The 16,748-nt window shown below is 42.9% G+C and overlaps 2 protein-coding genes across 7 annotated transcripts in view; one reads left to right on the top strand and one right to left on the bottom strand.

The window, feature by feature from the left end:
• Positions 1-707: 707 nt before the first annotated feature.
• On the bottom strand, positions 708-3,013 carry bcl7bb (BAF chromatin remodeling complex subunit BCL7B b). The gene is made up of 6 exons (XM_035623772.1): positions 2,845-3,013; positions 2,257-2,332; positions 2,051-2,135; positions 1,770-1,928; positions 1,462-1,565; positions 708-1,380 (listed from the first exon to the last, which is right to left on the bottom strand). Exons 1-6 carry the CDS (start codon positions 2,955-2,957, stop codon positions 1,309-1,311), a joined length of 609 nt encoding a protein of 202 aa, XP_035479665.1. The 5' UTR covers positions 2,958-3,013; the 3' UTR covers positions 708-1,308.
• Positions 3,014-5,844: 2,831 nt separating this feature from the next.
• The window catches only part of hip1 (huntingtin interacting protein 1), a 43,236-nt gene continuing 32,332 nt past the window's right edge, over positions 5,845-16,748 (top strand). For 4 of the 6 annotated variants that reach the window (XM_035622306.2, XM_035622304.2, XM_035622305.2 and 1 more), the window contains exons 1-2: positions 5,845-5,972; positions 6,899-7,021. In XM_035622306.2, coding sequence (XP_035478199.1) covers positions 5,955-5,972; positions 6,899-7,021 — 141 coding nt within the window. In that variant the 5' untranslated portion in view covers positions 5,845-5,954. Of the gene's footprint in view, positions 5,973-6,898; positions 7,022-15,079; positions 16,150-16,513; positions 16,611-16,748 lie in introns of those variants that run through there. The other 2 variants (XM_035622307.2, XM_035622308.2) reach the window with 2 other exon arrangements.

Below are 16,748 nucleotides of genomic sequence, written 5' to 3'. Positions count from 1 at the left end.
ATGTCCTGGATGTTGTGGTGAATGGGGGCTTATTTAACCTGCACTAAAACACTTTAAGGATGTGGGCTAGCTGATGGTTCCTCACAGTGCTGGGGGATGGTTTCCTGTATCTGGTGATGTCCTGGAGACCCACCTACATTGATGAATGGTTGTTACCCCTCTTTGCTTATACTCTGACCCCCTTGGTCTATGTATTTCTGGCTTTGTAATACAGGATCCTGTCCCCTGCTTCTGTAGGCATTTCCGTTGGTCTAATGCTGCCTGAGTTTAGCTGTAAAACAGCGCCTGTTGTTGCCGGAGGTGGAGATAGTCTTAGTGGATACACACATCCTCTGAAAAACTGGTGTAATGTGTCCCAGTGTTCATCCAGGTCTGTAGTTGCAGCCTTTAAATAAAAACCTCTCCAGTCAGTGCAGTTAAAGCAGGCCTGTATTTTCAACTTTGCCCTTGAGAGTCTCCTCAGTCTTTACCACACACTATATGATCATTTAAATTAATTAATAATGAAACACATTTCCGTGTTTTGTCTTGGATAATGTTGAAAACTGATGTTGCACTAATCTTTGAATCATCAAATTAATTTCTAAACGTGCTGTCAGGGCTCCATTTTGAACAGGTGTAATTAAAAATTGGGTTGCCTTCAGTATATATGTAGATTGATATCCTCAAGATATTATGGTGAATAAAATCGAACCATGCAGCATCAATTAATTGACATGAAGAGTAGCATTTATTATGGTTTACAAAACACAATCTGTTATAAACATGGGCAAATTATGATATAAATATTTTATAAAGGGATTTATTCTTGCATGTGATGAGCCAAAAGAGGATCTGTTTTAGAAAGGGCATCATTTTTATACAATAATGGCACATCTAAACATCAACCTGCATAAAGCTACACATTTAACATATTTCCAAAATGGCATGTAAATCTCCAAAATAAAAACAGAAAGCAATAGGATATGGAAACATGCAAACAGAAGTTCAACTGCATGAAGAGTAAATGAGAAACAGTTGCCAGACATTTATGGCATATGAAAGGAAATACAATCCGCCTGCTATACCAGTGACTTGATCATTTCCATACCTTTCAGAAATCTGAGCCTTTTAAAAGACCTTTAAAAGTGAACAAAGATTCTGCGGTAGATACCTTTTCATTTGCTGAAATGTAATGAGTAATATTTGTGTAAATATGTCATGAGAACCTTCAAATCATTTTTGAAAGCTTAGCTGATGTGACAACAGCTGATGACAGGTATGCTCAAAGACTTTGGGTGCATTTTGACAAAACAATTTATAAATAAGCTATCTCAGTACAGCATTTTCTCCTGTGCAGATCTTCTTTAAAGGGGGTGCCCCTGATTCATCCAGTTCCTCCTGTCGATTAAAAATGAGGCATGTTACAGAGATATGAATTGAGTTTCTATTTAATCAAGGAAAATGTTTATGAAAGTGAACCTGTGTGTCCAGGGTGCTCCGTCTGACTGTTCCTGATGAAAGAAGGTCCTCCTTGATGAGAGTCGGAGGCTCATCAGCCCCCTCTTGTCCTGAATGAACTGGCTCTGCATTCACAAGGAACGGTGGAGTGATATCCTCATTAATGCAGCTTTGACAGTGAACGAACACAGAGACAGTACTGTACACGACGTGATTTCAAGGAGTTTTTAACGTTATTCGTCGTTAATGTTAATTGCTGTTACCGATAATGAAATACAAAAAAATGAAGGGTAAACACCCAAGTTTAAGAACAGAGGCTTCCCACATACCGTCCACACTCTCCTGGCCCAGCATTGGTGGTTGGGAGTCTTCAGCTCGGAGGCCGGACGTGTGTGGAGGGCTGACCTGCTGCGAGCTAGAGGTGCTACTGCTGTTGTCCATTTTAGGCTGGTAGACGTCCGACAAAAAGCTCTGGTTGCTGTTTTCATCTGAAGCGAGGAGCACAGGGGTTGTTGTTTGTTTTTTTCGTTGTTGGCCCTTTTAACATATTAACCTTCAAAACACATTCAGTGGCTCCGGCATTTCTATGAACAGCAGACACACAACTCACCAGTGAAATCCAGTAAAGAGTTTGTGTTTTCCAGCACCACGTCTTTCAGTCTAACCTCTCCACCTGTGGATTTGGTGCGATATATCTGAAAACAGACAGTCAAATACCCCAAATAAGACTGTTTACTCATAAGACAGGGATATTGATTGCAAGTCTAAATTCATGAACAGCAAGATGTTTATTTATTTCTTATTTGAGACCCCCACCTGCTTTGTTTCTGTTACTGGCACCCACTTGAATATGCGTAAGGATGTGTCTCCAACTGTCACCCATTTCTTCTCCCTGGAATTAACATCAGTTTGTCTAATTTTAGAGAGGAGCCCAGTTCAGCTCTTGACATCACATTATCTGCTTTAATAGCGTTAATCTCTAACATGACACACAGGGCTCACGTGCGCGCCTGCACACAGCACCGATGACAGCTAATCGCGTCTCACAGTCTCGACAGCTCTCGTTCACGTTACACGAAGCGTGTTCAAAATCACGAGAGGAGGCCGCCGGGGTGTTTGTCTTCCATTCCCCATTTTCACTGGGGAAGCGACCACAGCCCGCATCACAGCGCGCAGCATGTGCGGCTGTGGCCATATTGACAGCTCTCGGCGAAGAGGGGGAAAAAAAAAAAAAAACTCAGCTAGGCCCCGCCTCCTCCGTCAAACGCGGGCATCGATTGGTCCAACAGTCCCGTCAATCATCGAACTTTTCCGACTGAAGTTTGTTGAGCGACGCAGCAGATAACAGCCCGCGGTGAACTGACACATTTCCCTCCATGTTGCCCCCCCGCACCGCTCACGTACCATTTGCGCACTTTCTCGATGGCCGCCAGGACCTTTTTAATGTCATCTTTAGCCCGACTCCGGGTCTCGGCGCGGCCTGATCGTCCCGACATCTTGATGCTGTTATGATTCATCTACAGATGCATCTGAAAAACTTCAAGACCAAGCCCCAGTCCCTCGTTGCAGTGGTAATCTCGCGAGGTTTCATAATCTCCCCCCCCCCCTTTTCTTTTTTTCATCGTCCTCGTTATGCTCATTCCTATACGGCTCGTACACTCAAAAAAATACGTATGGCTCCAATTTATGATTGATGTATTTGAATTGTATACACAATTTCCATCCGTTTGGATTACACCGATTCAAAAATAAACTGAACGTAATGCACCAATCTTTGACAATCAAACAAATGAAATAAGACTGAAATTTCTGTAACAGCTATAATTTAATCCAATGTGTTTTAAAGACACAATAATCAGATTTGTATTTATAATCATTCAATCCAATTGATTTCAAAATCGTAATTGGCGATTTGTTTGAACTCAAATTAATTGATTGGTTTTTTTTATGTTAAATCTATGTCATCCAAATGGATGTAAATTTTATAAACAATTAAAATACATAAATCTTCAATTTGGCCTTAATATTTCGTAGGTGGTACCTTATGTACTGTAATAATAATAAAACGGTGTACACATTAAGTGTGATTTATGATGATTTATTTATTTTTTCATTATATATTTAGCTATCTCATAATAATAAAAGATAAAACCATCTTTTTGGCCTTTGGACCCATGCAGGGGGGGCCTGAATGTCAATGAGTTATTTGAATATCCACCAAATTAAGATTTCTCCTCTAAACTTCTAAGAGGGTTTCCATTAAATAACGTTGAAGACCAAAGAGTTGTCACTATCAAATATTTCACAAGATGGCAATGATAAGGGAATATTCCAAATTGATTAATAAAGATATGAACTGCAAAACATAGATTTTTCTATTTTATTGTATATGCACCAGAATGTTAACATCCAACTGGTTTATGTACCTTCTCTGCTAATATATCTAGTGTACATTTTTGTTGGAATGCACATTCATGATTTCTGGTTCCCACGTTTGAACAGCAGGGGGTAGACTTGAGATATGCAGAGTCGTGGCTGAGAGCAAGGGCCTGGGAGCCTGCCCATCCTTCGTCTGCAGAGTTCATGCCATAAACTACTTTTGTGTTGATAAATTGGAATGTGGGTACTGTACAGTCAGTTTATTAGAGCGTTTGGTGGTTGTTGATAAAATACTGAGGACTGATTGAGACTGAACCCAAACGTAAAGGCTGTAAAACCAAACCGATCAGCTGAAAGATGATACAAATGTTTCATAGAGCTGAGAGGAGCAGCAAAGTTGGGAGACAATTATCTGTGCAGTTCTGAACTGCAGAACTCCTTTCACAATTCACATCGTCTTTTTATCCATTGTTAATATGAGAAATATTGATTAGTGAAAGCACATCGCAACATAGGACAACAGGAATGTATATTTACGCTGTGCCAATGTCACCAAGTGCCAACCAGTTAAAAGACTATGGGGAAACAAATTCTGCCATCTGCTGGCTCCCTGTTGAAACATGTCAGGCCTGCTTCAAGGAATCTTGGTGTCTGATGGCAATTTATGATTTTTAGCAGCTCACCGCAAAGCTTGTACAATTAAATCTTTCTTAACCTCTAAAGACACAGAGACCATTTTACATACCTTCATCTCACCCCGCCTGGATTACTGCAACAGCGTTATATTTTACTTGCCTGAATCAAAACTCTATTGACCCATTACAGACTGTGCAGACCTCAGCTGCCAGGCTTTTAACTATGACATCATCCCTGTTCTGTTTTTTATTTTAGATTATAAGATTTCACTGATTACTTTTGAGGCTCTCCATGGTCTCTGTCCAAGCAATATCTAGATGTGAGATGTCTTGATGACATTTTAGTACAGTATGCACCGGCACAACCTCGGGCAGAGATCTTTTGTCCGTTCAAACGGCCCGGCTAAAAAAACAAAGTTGATGGGGCTTTTGCAGTCAGGGCACAAGGCTCTGGAATGACCTGCCCGAGGAGATCCGGTCAGCTGAATCAAGGATATCATTTAATTCCCTTCTTAAGACATACCTATATTGGAAAGTATTTCAGTTTTAACTTCCCTATTTCTGTCTTCACACATCAAATAGTTTTTTTTCTTCCTATACTGATACTATGAACTGACAATTTAAAAACACAGTTTCTACAGCTACTGAACAGCTTAAAACAGGAAAAAAAGTCATAGCTCCAAAGGTGGTAAAACAAACCACCAGAAGAAAGAGTGTCAACATCCATTTTGCTTGAGGGAGATAATTTAAACAGTTTAATCAATTTAAACACCAAGAACTGACATCAGTAACAAAAGCAGACAAATTGCCAATGTCATGATAAAAGGGGGCTAAAGGGTCTTTTGGAAGAACAACTCATAAATAAAAAGTTGGGACTGTAAAGAAATATCTTAGATTTTTTATCTAGCAGCTGACCTGGGGGGCCTGTACGTTTTCGTTGTCTAACTTGACCAAAAGACGTGTGCCCTGGGGGCATCAGGGGACCATGATCTGGCCCTGTTTGTACTTTTTTTGTGTTTTCCAATTTTCTTGTGTTCTGAATAAAATTTTTCATCGTAATGATTCATTTTGTGGCTTATTGATTTGGTTCCAGGCTTAAAACTCTTTCTACGTATAAGGACTTCATGAAACTTCAATGGAGTGATTGAATGGGAAATTCGAATTCACTTTCGGAACGGGAGCCGTTCTACAAGTGGGCGGTCACTGTTGAGCTTAATATTTGGTGCGCTTTATTAATTGTCACGTTACTCCAAACTCTTTTGTCCCAGTCAGGATCCTGTAGAATGATGATGTCTCTAGTTTTCCAGTGATCTGATTGGTCAATAGTGACTGGCTTTAATCTCTTACGTCAAATTAACCTGCTCCGAAGCAGGTTAGCCGTTCAGCATACGTTACCATGGTGATTTACCGCATTAAAAAGAGAACCAGCTTTACACCAAGAGTTAAACCTGAAGTTACCTCGATAACCACAAATCCTAATTCGTGGTACAGACCTCTGCTATGTTCAAACTACTAATGGTATACATACATTTTAATTTCCATCAAATTTAAAAAGTCGGAAGAGTATTAGGGCCAGTCATAAGAAAAAAATTTTTTTTTTTACATTTCGAGAATAAAGTCGAAATACTATATTGAGAATAAAGTTAAAATGTGGAGAATAAAGTTGAAATATATACGAAATTTGTGACCCGGAAGCACTTTTCAGCAGCACCAAACGACCGGATGTTGATGTTTTGCTAGCCAGTTTGCTCGCTAACGCTAGCTACTAACCAAGTTGCAAGGTGCGATATTATTATTGACAGGCTGAATGTTGAGGAAACGATGCGGGACAACGGGTTTTTGCACACGAACGTCGACGTGTGTCCTGACACGATAACGTTAAATTGCAAAAAACGTTGATAATTTTGAGAGGCGCGCAGTTACCGAAGCTAGCTTAGCTTTGCTTAACGTTAGTTAACGTAGGCGCGTGACAGCTAGCTGAACTGGTACCACAACACGGTCGTTTATGGCTATTTCGACTTTAATGTCGACATTTCGACTTTATTGTCGTTAAATAAATACCCCCCCATTAACAAAAAAGAAAAATCTTCCCCCTCATACTCTTCCGTACTCAAAAACTAGAGAAATTTGTGTCAAAGTATCAGCGCAAGCATCTTATTTTGAAAGCGGAATCTTTGTTTCCGGTAAGCCTGGCTGACTTGACACTGGTGCCGTTCAGGCTGCCCCTGTCATTGACTGGGTGTTGGACGGAAAAGGCTAAATGATCCCGCGAAGAGAGCGACGAGTCCAGCTCAGCATGGACCGCTGCTCGCCGTAGTCACTCCAGCTTTTTTATTACTATTAGAATTTACAGCCTGGTTATCGGCTGGAAGTTTTTTCTTCTTCTACCACAACACCCCCCCCCCCCCCCCCCCCCTCCTTCGCTTCTGTGTTTTTCTGCACAGGCGACAATGGATCGGGTGAAAAGCTCCATGCAGCAAGTACCCAACGCTATCCCCAAAGTGATCCGACGGACCGGAGGGGCCAACAGCCTGGAGCTGGAGAAGGAGAACTTCGAGAGAGGGCAGGTATGTTTGTGTGGAGCAGCAGGCGGCGGGGGCGCATTCACAGTAACACTGCGCTCGGGAGAAAGAAGTGAGGGATGAAGGTCCACGGCTGAGAGCCGCTGGTTGTCATGTCAGAACCAAACTCTGCACCGGGACATTTCTGTACATCCACAATGACGCACAGTCTCTAAATTTTAAAGTTTTTTTGATTGTCTTTTTTTTTCTTTCTTCTTCTTCTTCCAGTGCTGATGCTCTAATCACACGGTGCCTGACTGTGCTTGGTCCAGATTATGAGGTTATTTTGGGTGTTTTACTTCTCCCCCCCATGTCTGTCTGTGATCAGCAGACACCGAGCGAGTCCACTGCACAACAAAAGAGCTGTTGAAATGTAGGTCAGTGGCCCTTTGAGTTCAGATAACGGTGTTGTTCGCCTACTACGGTATATCTGCAGGATAACCCAGACCACAGGCAATGGGAGCGCGCTGGAGCTCCCTGTGACAGGATGTCTGTGTCTTCAGCAGGCTCTGAAGTCTCAGCAGGGTCAGTGATGGTGATGATGATGATGATGATGATGGTTTTATGAGATCTGGGGAGTGAGTCCTGCCTTGTTTTTAAGGCAGAGGTGAGAAGGACAGGGTGCTGTTTGTGTTTGTCCACGTTTAGTTGTGATGTGACGGCTGCTGCTGAATAATGAAATCTGTGTGACTTCACGAGCACCAAGTGGCTCTCACAGAGAACATATGTATGTAGGCTGGAGTTAGGCTGTGGAGACCGCTGCTTCCTGCCTGGTGGTCTCCCCTCCCCTTCCCCTCTCCGCAGACTAGGCACAGGGGAGGCAGGGAAAGTAGGTCAGATGAATCAAGGCAGTCAAACTGCCATGATAGTGCTTCAACATGCCTCTCCCATTTACAGCGGCTTCTAAATCGGACAGCGCAGTCAACGCAGCCTGAATGCGCACAGCAGGTATTTGGCAATTCTGCATCTACATGGTCTCATACAGCCCCCACCCCTGCATGCCTCTACCATCCGGGACAGTAGCAGCATGGATTAGAGGCGGGGAGAGACGCATGCGTGGCTTCATGAGTCCCGAGCTGTGCCTGGTCACTAGGTCACTGTCAGTCATACTGGGAACTCACCTGGAAGTGTGTCAAGTTGAAAAGGTCCCCAGCACCTCGACATATTACACCAACACAGACTCTTCCCATGACTTGTCTCTGCATGCAATCCTCACACCGTGTGTCGCGGCAATCCGAGGTTAAAAACAGTGGGGAATTTGGCCCAGCTCCCTCTGACATATATATATATATATATATATTTTTTTTTTTTACATGCATCTGCCTTATTAAAGCACAATCATCTTAGATCATGTCAACAAAGCAAACAGCTGTGCAGTCAATCAGATCACCGCTGCCATTAAGGAGGGGGGAACATATTTATGCAAGACAGAACAAGCGCCCAGTTTGATTTGCTATTAGATATCAGTGTTTCAGCAGGACTCCAGACCGCAGCATGACACATTCAGCTGTTTTGTGCTTGACTCTAATGGTGCCAATCTGTAAAGCTGTAATGGTAGGTTTCCTCCGGGGGTTTTAAAAAAATCACTGATTAGGAAGATTTCTTTTCTTCCCGTGGTTGATTTTTGACTATGGGTCCAGAGTTGTGGCAGGCGGTGCAGGAATCACTGAATCTGCTGTCTACTTTACAGGGATCAGTGAGAGATAATCTCATCTGATCTGTTGTGCTGTAAAGCTGCCTAAATCTGCTGGGTTGCTGGCTTTCACCTACCCTACAGAAAACCAGCTATATCTCGCCTTTCGTCCCATCTGTCTGTCTGCCTGTCCGTCAGTTCAGGGCACACGTGGTGAAACCTCTGGTGTTTATATTTATGAGCACATTTTCATCTGACAGAAAACTGGAAGAAAAAAAGTCTCTAAAATTCACTTGCTGAAAGGAACTGTAAAGAAAACCTGTTCAGATGCCAAAACCGTTGAATTTTTCAGCTAGAGAACTATTTTATTATTGTTTGCAATGGATTTTGGGAAATTAGTGTGAGGATTGAAGGGTGACAAAGTGTGTGTCACCCTTCATACACTCAACACGATGTTGTATCCTATATTCTACTTTAGCTTTTGAGGCATAGTTGTGTGAAACACTGTTTCTGAGAAGTGCTCGCCTATCTCTCTGTCGAGTCGGGTAAACAACCAGGGTGTGTTCAAAACCCTCGCTGACAAAGTGTCCACACTGGTTTAAAAAAAGAATGAACCAGGGCAGCCGCATAGCACACAGAGCCTTCTTTTAATGACAGGTTCAGCCTCATAATAGCAGCTGACTCTTTAATTTAGAGTTTAGGGGGAGGGGGGGATCGCCATTCCTTGTGTTGGTGTTCTATTGTGTTCAATGAGAAAACCAACCAAGTAAATAACAAGTTATTGCTGAACTCTGCATGTGTTATAATCTTTAACCTTAGGCTCCAAAGTCTCGCTCCTCGATTGCAAAAGTGTCTCTGAGCTGTCAGCCGCCAGAAGAGGTTCTTCATTTGAAAGCTGTAATCTCTGGACCAATAGGAACCATAATTGGTGCTTGTAGAAAACTTCTGTGGCACCAGTTCCTCAGCTCGGGCAACCAAGTCACTGAGTGACACCACACTGTATGTTACATAATTAAGGCCTTAAAATTAGACTGCCTATAGCCAGACTCCTTCTCCTCCTCCCTCTGTCCTCTCTCTTCGTGTACATGGAGGTCTCTCACGTTTGTATCTGTATTGATGTGTGTGTGTGACGATGTGTGTGTGTGTGTGTGTGTGTGTGTGTGCCCTTTTCTGACCCTTGTTGTGACTGGGAGATTTTTTTCCACCAGATAACAAACTGTTGACAACACCAGTGTTGCAGATTACACCGGAAATTTTACATGAAAAGATAGATATCGGAGTGATTATTTTCTTGATATATTAATCAGGAGTTACATTAATTGTGTATATTGTCGCGGCCCGCCATAGTCTAATTTTGCGGGTTTTTAAAAAAACTTGGTGTTGGGGTTTGCTGACTATTTTTGGGTCAGCAAACTTATTGACACAACCCTGGATATTTTCTTGGATCTGCATCCTAAGTGACCGTAGGTCCAGGGCGCAGGAAGATAAAAATTCAGACCCTAACTAAAAGAGATTTATACACAAGGACTTGGGGGGTTTTGCCACCGACTACAATGGCAAACCTACGATATATAGCAGTGTTTCTCAACCGTTTCAAAAATACCCTCACATCCAGTTACACCCTGGTTTTGTCAGGTTTTTAATTTCAACCATTTCTGCATTACTTTTAGTTATATTAAACAATGCAGGCATTACTGTCAGCTAACTATTTCAACAGTTTATCCATTTTGGATTGTAGACTTATTTATCACAGTCGGTCTCGGTTTTTCAGAATCTTTACTCCCCTATAACGGCATTGCTGTCTCTTTCACATTTATGTTTCAATTGCTCTGTTGCCCACTAACTAGTTTTTGCACACTCAATTTTAGTCTCTCATATAAAATCCAATCTTAATTTCTGTTCAAGAAATTATTTGAGGTGTGCTCCAAATCCTCCCCCTTGCCCATTTAACCCCCTGGTTATGAGTGACTGGTGTATAGTATGCGTGGACCTGCTCTGATGGATGCCCCTCGCCCCCCTGCACCCAGTTTTAGTGCAGTTTGGTGCCCTGGCAGCTGTGGAATTCAGGGGAGGAGACTCAGCAGTGCCGACGTAGACAAGCCTTTTTTAATCACCCTGTCCCCCTGCCTCTCTTTCTCCTTTGTCTTTATCTTCGCCCCCTCCAACACTTATTCTCTTGACTTTTCCTCACCTTCCTTTACATCCTGCAATTTAAAATGCAGGGAAGCAATGGAGGGATATCCGCATACATGCAACACACACACAAACACACACACACACACAGACACACAGACAGACAAGCATGCAGGCATGAAAGCGAGACCATTAAAAGCACTGAGGCAGCAGAAACAGCAGGCGGCAGTTTGTGGCCTCATTGCACTGACTGGCCAGAGAATAATAGAGCTGGACCTGAGTGACAGGTCAGTAAGTGGAACAAAGTGCGCCGATGAGTTCCCGGCGGCATTAACAATAGCTTTGATTTACAGATTGTTTTGGAGTTCTCGTCTATGTTTTACAGCACAGTAAAGCGGAAAGAGAGAGAGAGAGAGAGAGACAGAGATGGAGTGTTGTTTTTTTCTTTCTCATGCAGCAGAGGTCAAAAGTCAGTCTGCAACCAACATCGTCGGTGTAAGCATGTGGTACTGACATCAGCCTGATTCAACATAAGCGATCCCATTATAGGCGTCTACAATGATAAATACATTATGGTCCTCAGCAATGTGATAAATGAATTATGCACTGACTGCGGCCAGGATATAATTTCCTCTAAAGGATGATAAACACTAATGTTGAGTTACTGGCCAGCCCTGGTGCTGACTGTGCCATCTCTCATGCCTTGTTGTTAACATGTTACAGAGCATACTGAGCAGGGTCGGTGTTAAGCCAAGGACTGTCTGCACGCTGAGGAAGGTAAAAACTTCAGCGGGCCACCGAACCGGGTGGGATTTCGTACGGTGCTGCTGATGTTCAGTGTGTTTGTGTGAGAGCGAGAAAGAGAGAGAGAGCAACCGTGGGACAAAGAGTGCTGCACACAGCTCAAGAATAAAGCATTTAGAGAACTTTAATGTGTTGTGTAAACATTTTAGTATCGTTATCAAACTGTGGCAGGAAAAATATAGTAGCCTGTATGCTATTCTTTTTGTTTTTAAAATTTTTTTTAGGTATTGATGGCCTTAACTTTACATTTCTCAATTGCTTTTAATCAAAGCATAAAATGTTGCAACATGAAAAAGGCATTTCTAGTATGTGAGGTCACCATCACAAGGAGCTTTCGACAATCAATTCACTTTTGTCTCAGACACTAAATGTGCAGGTTAGTTGATTTCATCCACGCAAGTCACACTAACCTGTTGCATCATTTTTCACCCCTCATCTTTCCCCTTCATTATGGTCTAGAGGAGATGACACAGATGGACAATGAGACCATAAAACCAACAACCTGCTTACACCGTGTAATTGCACCGGGTACAGGGCGAGAGTAATCACCTATCAGCATTCGTTTTCACCTGTCTGTTTTCTCGTACAATGAGTTGAGACAAAGGGTGGACAGTTTTTGAGAGGTTAATAATGAAAGCCCCAGGCAGTGACAGAGTGGGACGTCTGTATGTGAGAAATGCTCTGTGAGGCTGCTCTCGGCAAAGGGGGCCCACGCCGTACCAGGAAGTGAAGAGACTTGTTGGAAAAGAGCCGGCATTGTCTGGAGACAGACTGTTCATGCTGAGCAGCCCGGAGGTATAACGTGCATCCCCGATGGTGTAATGAGTAGCGTATTGATCGTGGCGGCTGGCCTGGCCTCACTGGGTCAGCTGATGTCCTGCCATTGTGTAAATTAAGGCCTTTTTTAAAACGGTGGTCTGGATTTCAAAATATATCTTTTTGTGTTATTAGTTCCACATGACAAAAGTAGCTTCATTATCTACTGAAAAATACTTAAACATTATAAAAAGGATGACATTTTTTTTCTGTCATCTTATTATCTTATTATATTAATTTGGATAATTCACTGAATACTGACCTATCTCCTGACATTTTACACAGAATTTTCTAATTTGTTGCTGCAACAAATACAATAAACTACACATCTGTTTAGTTATAACTGACTGGAACTCCCGTGCTCCATGTTCACCTATACTATTTATTTAAAAACTTCATGAAAAACAATATTTCTTTTACTGAGGCTGTACATAGAGGCGTTGTTGTACTTTTTTCTTGTTTGAATGTTTTTTTGTATTTCCCTCCCTGATGGTTATAAACTATAACCTCAGTATTAAAAATACAGATAAACTAATACATATAATGTCAGTGAAAACTGATGATAATTTTTTCTATGAGAGTAGAATTTGTGGCTTAGCTGTTGTTTTGGTTTTACGATCAATCCCATACTGTAAGTAATACCTAACAAAGTGGTCACTATTTTAAATGTTCTTCTGTTGCTTATTAATGCTAAACAGGAGGGATTTTTGTTACCAAGAGAATAATTGAGTTCTTATCTTTTAACATCTGTGGTTGGTTTAATTATTCATGTATTCACAATGTCACTAATTAATAACTGATGATGGCTCACAGTGAACGTCACAGTTTCTCTAAAACTTCATAAATAACATCATGACAATATCATAACATTTATTTATTTTATACGCACACACACAGCTGTATAGACTTATGGACAGAACACTTTGGTTGACAGTCTCAGAGAAACCAGATGGGGGCATCACATACCTAGATTTTGCTCTCATAGTGGACACTGAGCTTTTCTCCCCCATTTTCACCTTTCAAACTTGCTCTTTTAAAGGAGTGTGTGTGTGTGTGTGTGTGTGTGTGTGTGTGTGTGTGTGTGTGTGTGTGTGTGTGTGTGTGTGTGTGTGTGTGTGTGTGTGTGTGTGTGTGTGTGTGTGTGCGTGCGTGCGTGCACGCGTGTGTGTGTGTGGTGTTTTTGAAAACTGCCACTTGTGGTTAAGGCCACATAATGATTGATGAGATTAACTTTATTGTCCCAAGGTGGTAAATTTGTCTTGGGCACTTTAACCATGCTGCAGCCACATTTTGTGTGCATGTGGTGTTTTTGTTGTGTTGTTTCTGGTAATTTGGGGGGGAACAACCTGAGTGGGATTCAGAGGAGGTTGATGGATTCACAGCTTTTTCCCCCCAAACTACTAGTTTTTGGTGTCAAATACATCGCTGCTGATACTTTTACCCCTGTCGCCCACTCAACTGCACGTGGAGTTTTCCAAAGCCTAAAACTGAGAAGTTTGGAAACGCTGCTGATCCCATTTTAGTTTGAAGCATTTGAGAATGGACGGGCCAAAATCGGAGACGTTTGGAAACGATGACGCGGTCACCTGTTTTGACTTCCTGGTTGGTTCTTATTAGTCGTGACTCGACTGCCAGCGGTGAAGGCAAAACATTGTTTACACTTACTGTCAGTATCAGTTGGACCTTGTATAAAAGTATTCCCTCGTCTTACTTTTCGCCATTATTGTTGCTTTGTTCGCAGTATTTTCTATAATCAAGCAACCAACTGCAGAGTTGACAATCTGCTTCCCAGAGTACGTGAAGGCTCACGTGATATTCTTTTTTTTGGTGTGTAAGTAATTAGGCCTGTCACGATAACTACTTTTTGTTGCACGATATATTGTCCCATAAATAATTGCGATAAACGATATTATCGCCATTATAAGACCATTTTTTGATACTGAATCATGTGAGCTTGCAGTATATTGGTCCTGCACGATTTGTGTTGCTGCTGAGAGAAATGTTTTACAAAGTTTACACTTTTGTGTAGGCCTCAGACGAGACAAGCAATTTGAAGTCTTGGTGCCTTTTAAGAAAAATACTAAGAAATCCATATTTTCTGACTTTTGTAGACCAAACCAGTGATTATTGATCATACAATGAGAGCAGATGAGAGGACAGAACCAGTGAGACTTTGCTGGACTGTTGTCGACATTCATTCATCATGTCGACACGCATGCAGAAACAATGGCTGTTATTGAGGTCAATAGAAATGATTGAGTTCATGTTCATGCATTGTACGATATGTCGATAACATAATTATCGTGACAGGCCTACGTGTACAGGGATTATTACTGATATGTAGCTAAAATGCTTGTGTGGACACCGTTTTCTATTTTTTAAAGCTACCGTTGAATAAAGTCAAAGTAAACTAAATATCTCTGGGGTTTAGACTGTCATCCGGACTGAACAATACATTTGAAGATGTCACCATTGTTGACATTTTATTTTTTTATTATTTTTATTATTTATTTTTGTGTTACAACATGTACTGTATAAGACATTTCTCAGAGCTTTTTGAGATTGTGCATACCCCCCACCCTTCTATCCCACCCCATATCTCCACAGCTACCATAATAATAAATAACAATATGCAATTGTACAGTCAAAACTTGACTGTGTCAGTATATTTACGCATATGATGAATCAAAAGGTGACCAGAGGGAAAATATATATATATAGACAGAAAAAAGAAAAGAAGCAAAACGAGCAAGCATTTTTTGAAATAAATAAATAAATATATGAATTAAGTTAACGATCATAATAATATAGACATATTAACACCAGGCTTTATCAGTTGGAAATTCATTGTATGTGACGTGTAAGATCAGTCATTGTCCATTGTTGACATTTTAAGCGATTGATTGATTTAGCAAAAAAAAAGAATAATAATCGATGATGAAAGTACTAGGTCACACTTTGTGTGCTAACTCCTAATGAATTGAGCTTCTGTGGAAGTTCAGCTGTTTTTCTTATTTCCTGGATCCCCACCCATCCCTGGCAGGACCCCCTGGCGGTCCCCGGACCCCGGCTTTGGAACCGTCCCACTCTGCGGGCTCCATGCGACCATTGTCCCCCGAGAGAGCGGGCTATTTGCAAAATAAAGGCAGCCTCCAGCCGCGGCCCCGGCCTCCCCTGTGTGGGCTGGTACATGTACATGTGAGCAGCAGGCAGGGGGATTCTGACGCGACGAGGTGGATTGTCAGCGGTAGTCCTCTCCGCTCCGCTCCTCGCCTCCTCCCCCAGACAGACTCGGCTCCTCGGCGGTCGGATGCTGGAAGTCCTCGCCGATCCGCGCGCACGCAGGGCTCGCAGAGACAGGGGACGGGACGCGGAAGGGAGGACAGGGGCAGCGCTTTCATACCAAATCGGGACGCACATGTTGCGCTAACGGCCCCGCTCCTCCACCTCCTCTCCCCCGCTGCTCCTCCACCTCCTCTCCGCCTCTCCTCCACCTCCTCTCCGCCTCTCCACCACCTCCTCTCCCCCGCTCCTCCACCTCCTCTCCGCCTCTCCTCCACCTCCTCTCCGCCGCTCCTCCACCTCCTCTCCCCCGCTCCTCCGCCACTTCTCCTCCCGACATGCGCTGTTCGTCGCCTCGGTCGCTCTCCCGTTACTGATCACTCCGCGTTTTGGATTCAGCCCCGCGGATCTGCTCCCTCCGGCCCCCGAGGATCCGCACGAACCGACAATGGATCTCAGTAAAATTGTAAGTGGCGAACAACCGATTGTTTTAGTTTTTTGTTTTTTTTTAGATTAAACACAAACCCAGCAGGAACACATACATGGAGGGTCTGCGTGTTTTTGTATGGAGGTGGGGGGTGGTGTGCCACAAGTCCTGTTGCACGCACACACACACAGGCACACACACACACACACACACACACAGGCACACACACACACACACACACACACACACACACAGGCACAGGCACACACACACATACACACACATACACCGGCACACACACACACACACACACACACACACACATACACCGGCACACACACACACACACACACACACACACACACACACACACCGGGTCTGCTCTTGCCAGTTGTGCTCAATGCAAGCAGCGACTTGTTGTCCACCGGTGTTGCAGCTGAAGTGTGGTCCCTCCTGGGAACTTTGGTGTTCTGTTGTGTCCGAGAGAAGAAGACATGAAGGTCTGAGCAAAACCGCCTTTTGTGCTTTTTTAAAAATTCTGGTGATTTTGCACACAGGGCCCTTGGTGGGGTTTCCCACTGGATCCCATATAGCTGCACTGACTGGCTGTGTCCACTTTGGACGACTGGGACCGCAGG

Source organism: Scophthalmus maximus, chromosome 11 (genome assembly GCF_022379125.1).
Source record: "Scophthalmus maximus strain ysfricsl-2021 chromosome 11, ASM2237912v1, whole genome shotgun sequence".
In the NCBI taxonomy this organism is placed as follows: Eukaryota; Metazoa; Chordata; class Actinopteri; order Pleuronectiformes; family Scophthalmidae; genus Scophthalmus; species Scophthalmus maximus.
Note: the sequence above shows the minus strand (reverse complement) of the source record. Positions and strands in the feature narration are given on the sequence as shown.